This window comes from Panicum virgatum, chromosome 2N (assembly GCF_016808335.1).
Source record: "Panicum virgatum strain AP13 chromosome 2N, P.virgatum_v5, whole genome shotgun sequence".
In the NCBI taxonomy this organism is placed as follows: Eukaryota; Viridiplantae; Streptophyta; class Magnoliopsida; order Poales; family Poaceae; genus Panicum; species Panicum virgatum.
The window spans coordinates 63,212,384-63,216,888 of record NC_053146.1 but is presented as its reverse complement, the minus strand read 5'-3'; the positions used below and the strand labels follow the sequence as shown (position 1 = coordinate 63,216,888).

Here is a 4,505-nt window from a genome sequence, read left to right as displayed (position 1 = left end):
AATAGGCCCGAACTCCGAGTAGCTCCTTTCTTAATTGTCTTAGCGAATTTCCCCTTAATACAATCAACGCAATGTTGATCTAAGTCTGAGAGATCTAATGAATGGAGTATCTCTTCTCTTATGAGACGCTCAATTCTCCCCCTCGAAATGTGGCCCAAACGACAATGCCACAATTTCGAAGAAGTCTCATCATCACGCTTACGCTTATGCGATACATCATCCACATTCATTGCAGAATAAACTTTATCAAGAGAGAGCAAATAAAGATCGCCTTGCAAATGACCAAGGCCCACACTTAAATTATGAAATTTAATGTTGCACACAGAGTTGCCAAACTCACAAATATGTCCCGACTTATCTAAACGCGAAACAAAAATAAGGTTTCTCTTCAAACTGGGAACATAAAGAACATCATGCAAACTAAGGTTGAAGCCGCCTGGTAACTCCAAATTGAAGCTCCCAATGCCTTCAACCTTCACTTCATTGCCATCAGCCACTCTTAGACTTCGCTCCCCTTCTCTTATAGTTCGGATCGAACTGAATACCTGCAGTGAATTGGAAATGTGCACAGTGGCACCTGAGTCAATCCACCAAGTATTAGGAGAAAAATTCACTAAGAATGATTCATCAATAAAAGATACATAATCAGTAATTGTACCTTTGTTCTTAAGCCACTCCTTAAATCCATGACAATCCTTCTGCTCATGTTTAGGTGACTTGCAGAACTTGCACAGCCTCTCATTAGAGGTCTTCTTATGTGACACGGCCTTGCTCTTATGGCCCTTAAACTTTCTCTTATGCTGCCTGCTGCTGCCAGACTCAGCCTGATACTTAGGAGTGTTGCTCATGCTAACACGCCCAAAGCGCTCGCTGACCATGTTGACAGCATCCTTCATCCTTTCAGCTTTCTGCCTTTCTTCTTCCTCAACACAGTAGCTAATGAGCTCAGCCATGCTCCAAGTCGCCTTCTGAGTGTTGTAGCTTATTTTGAAAGGACTGTACTGTACTGGCAGAGAAGTCATGATGAAGTGCACCAGAAAACCATCAGAGATAGCCATATCCAGTGTCTTCAGCTTATTTGCCATGTCACACATGCTCATAATGTGCTCCCTGATTCCATTTTGCCCATCATACTGTGAAGTCAGCATCTTCATGACCAGGGTGCTAGCATAAGTCTTGGAAGAACTCTTAAAGTTCTCCTCCACCTTGGCAAGGTATGCCTTGGCGCTCAGATCATTACCATCCTGGTCCTTATCAGGAATAGCACCACAGATGGCCGGAGTGATCGTGTTCTTAATGATCATGTTGGCCATCCTGTCTGATCTCTCCCACTTCTCAATGGCAGTACGATCACCATTGGGATCAGCGGGCTCTGCTGGCTTATCTTGACGTAAGGCGAGATCATACTCGCACACAGCAATGGCCACCTGAACATCTTTATACCAGCTGGGGTAGTTGGTGCCATTTAGGGGCTCAATGGACTTCAGGTAGCCCGTCACAGTGTTCACTGAAAATCATGAGAATAATAACTTAATTAAACTCACAATTAAGATGCGCATAAGAAGTATGATATTAACCCTACGATGGTCTGATTAAAATCATACATAAATTTCAATTTGCATCACCGATGGGGAAAACAAACGAAATTTATCATTAAAACTCGTAATTAAATCAACGATGGTCAGAATTAATTACAAGTGCTCTAAATAAACTTTCCGATGGTTCCATTTAAATAGAGTGCATCTTAATTGCTTATGGTGGATGAACATAATTTTCAGTGAATAAATGCAATTAAAAACATAATTAAAAGCATTTACATAACTCATGGAAAAATTAAATAAATATAATGCTGGTAATAATAAGTGCAACAGAAATAATTAAAACCTTTAAACATAACAGCAATTAAAATTGAGCTAATATCATAAGAAACAGTAATAGGAAAGGCTTTAAACATTAAACTGGGCTAAAACTCATGAAACAGGCCCAAAAACATCCCCTTGCGCGCGCGGCCCATTAAGCTGCCACCGGCCCAATTCGGCCCAACCCGCGAAACCCTAATGCGGAACAATCTCAGCCGTTCGTTACGATCGGATGGCTGATAACTGATCTAGCATCATATATAAGGAGCCGGCTGTTGGAGGGTGCCCTAACTCCCCTCACTCTTCCTTCGCTCTTCCTCAGACCGCAGCAGCAAGCCGCTGCTCCGCTCACCTTGGGGCGCGGCCTTGCAGGCCGCTTGTGGAGCGCCCACTGGGGCCTGGCCGCCGCCTGGGGCTCGTGCCCCACAGCAGCATGCGCGGGCTGCGCCTGCCGCTCTGCGGCTCGGGCCGCCCGGCCGCCACGCGGGCCCTGTAGGCCGCTGCTGGCGCCCACGCGCAGCAGCAGAGCGCGTCTGCGTCGGGCCGGCATGCGCCTGAGCGCCGGCGCCCCTCCTGGCGTGCCACGCGCCGCGGGACGCACGCCCGGTCGCCGCTTGCTGGCCCCTAAGCTGCCGGCTCACGCGCTGGTGGCGCCTGCTGCCACATGTTGCAGCTCCCCTTCACGCGCTCGGGCCGGCCGCCGCCTGGCTCTCATGCGCCGGAGCGCATGCCAGGGGCACCGCGCACCCAGTGCTGGTGGGGCGGACTCGTCCCCGCGCGGCCGCCGCCTCATGCGCGGGTGACGGCTACCCTCCTGATGCGCCGTGACGGTGCTTGCTTATTCTCAGTGAACCAACTCATGGTCACCAGGTAAGATTCAATCTTAGGGTTAGGGTTAGGGTTCATCACGAGATTTGGGGATTTCTTATGCGATCTGAAAATTGCTTTTCCCCTTCTTCTACATGCTTACTGATGCATCAATCTCATGAGTTTGGGCTTTAATTTGCGGAATATTAACTTAACGGAGGCTTAATTTGGGGAACAGATTAAGTAGCAGTAAACCCTAACATTAATTGCATAGCTAATCATCAATTTGTCTCGGTTTAATCATGAATTAGCATAAACATTAAAGATTTGCATCTAATCCGAGACACTTAGTATTAACAGATCAAGATTAATCTTAAACTTGACCTAAACCGAATTAGATTAGATCTAATCTCGTGATCAGAAACTTAATTAACCATGATTTAGATCTAATCACGCATGATTAACACATAAAAGCCATTATGCAGGATCTAATTGCATCTAAAACATGAATCAAATCTAACTGTGCAATAGGATCTAATCTGCACAGCACGTTTTTGCATCTAAAACCGACAAAACAGAGGCATAAACATGGCTCAAAAATTGACCGTGCATGACTAGGTTAAGATGGCTCATGATACCGATTGTTAGAATTAGCCAGGCTTAAACATTAGAGGCTAATAACCCAAGATCTTAACATAACCTAGTTCATGACAAATCAATCTAATGCGGAATAAATTGGTAAACATTATACCAGCGTTAGCAGTTGCAGCAGCCATTTATGCCTGATCCGTAGAGGAAGTAGGCGTTCTTGTCGGTGTAGAAGACGCAGCGGCGAATCGGCGTCCTCCGGGCGCCAAACGGGAGTGCTTGGCCTTCCAAACCCCTCCAGTGCCTTCAGCGATCAGACTAGCGGTGGCTAGGATTTTAGAATGACGTGAATGGGTGTTTAAGGTGCTAACCACGACCTTATATTTATAGGCACTGTGGGGCTGGGGCCAGCCTCTGGAAACGGGCCTAATGGGCCTGCTGATCACAGCCCATTAGGGTTTTATCATCAGGTTTCCTTAATCACGTTTAGATGGTTTAAATGTTTCCTTAATAGTGAAGATCACAATATCTTAACTGAAATATTTATTTCCAACAACCAACTCACCATGACAGGAAGAACGGCCGGCTGCTCGCCGGCGACATGCTCTGACCAACAAGCCACGGAGATATCAGATAACTGGACTCCATCACAATCTGACTATTTACATTTTGTTTTCTTTCATCGTTAATTAAGTACATGCAAGAAAATCATGAGACGACGGAGAATGAATAACAGACGCGTCGTCTTCGTTGGAATTGGCAATCACGTCGTCCGGCCTCAATCAGATTAATGTGGAAAAGAGGAACGCACCGTCGATCTTGAACGAAGACGGCGCATCCGTGCCAGTACAGCCGACAGGGAGGACATGCGAGTCCCTCCATCCAGAGGCGAAGCTAAAACCAAAAACACCCTGGTGCACTCCTTCTTCAATTTTCATGTCTATAGTAATACTATAATTATCAAGTAATGTTTCATTAAGTAGTTTTAGATTTTCCATTTAAACCCTGGTGCACGTGCACCATGTAAAATGCATGTGGCTTCGCCCCTGCCTCCATCAGACAACCGTCGGCGGGGATTCTGCGTCCCGGAGACTCCATCGCCGCTCTCGGTGGCGGCGGCACCACCACGGCCGCCCTGGGCGGCAACGCCTTCCCCCTCCTCGGCGATTCCCGCAGGGCACCCTCACCATCGGTGGCCGGCACCACCAGAGAACCGGCGACGCTCGGCACGCCGTAGAGACGCAGACAGGG

General features: G+C 47.2%; 1 protein-coding gene across 1 annotated transcript; it reads right to left on the bottom strand.

The window, feature by feature from the left end:
• Positions 1–361: 361 nt before the first annotated feature.
• LOC120661769 lies at positions 362–3,561 on the bottom strand. Its single transcript, XM_039940709.1, has 3 exons — positions 3,418–3,561; positions 659–1,507; positions 362–545 (listed from the first exon to the last, which is right to left on the bottom strand). The coding sequence occupies exons 1-3, from the start codon at positions 3,440–3,442 to the stop codon at positions 490–492; spliced, it is 930 nt and encodes a 309-aa protein (XP_039796643.1). The 5' UTR covers positions 3,443–3,561; the 3' UTR covers positions 362–489.
• Between the last annotated feature and the right edge of the window lie 944 nt (positions 3,562–4,505).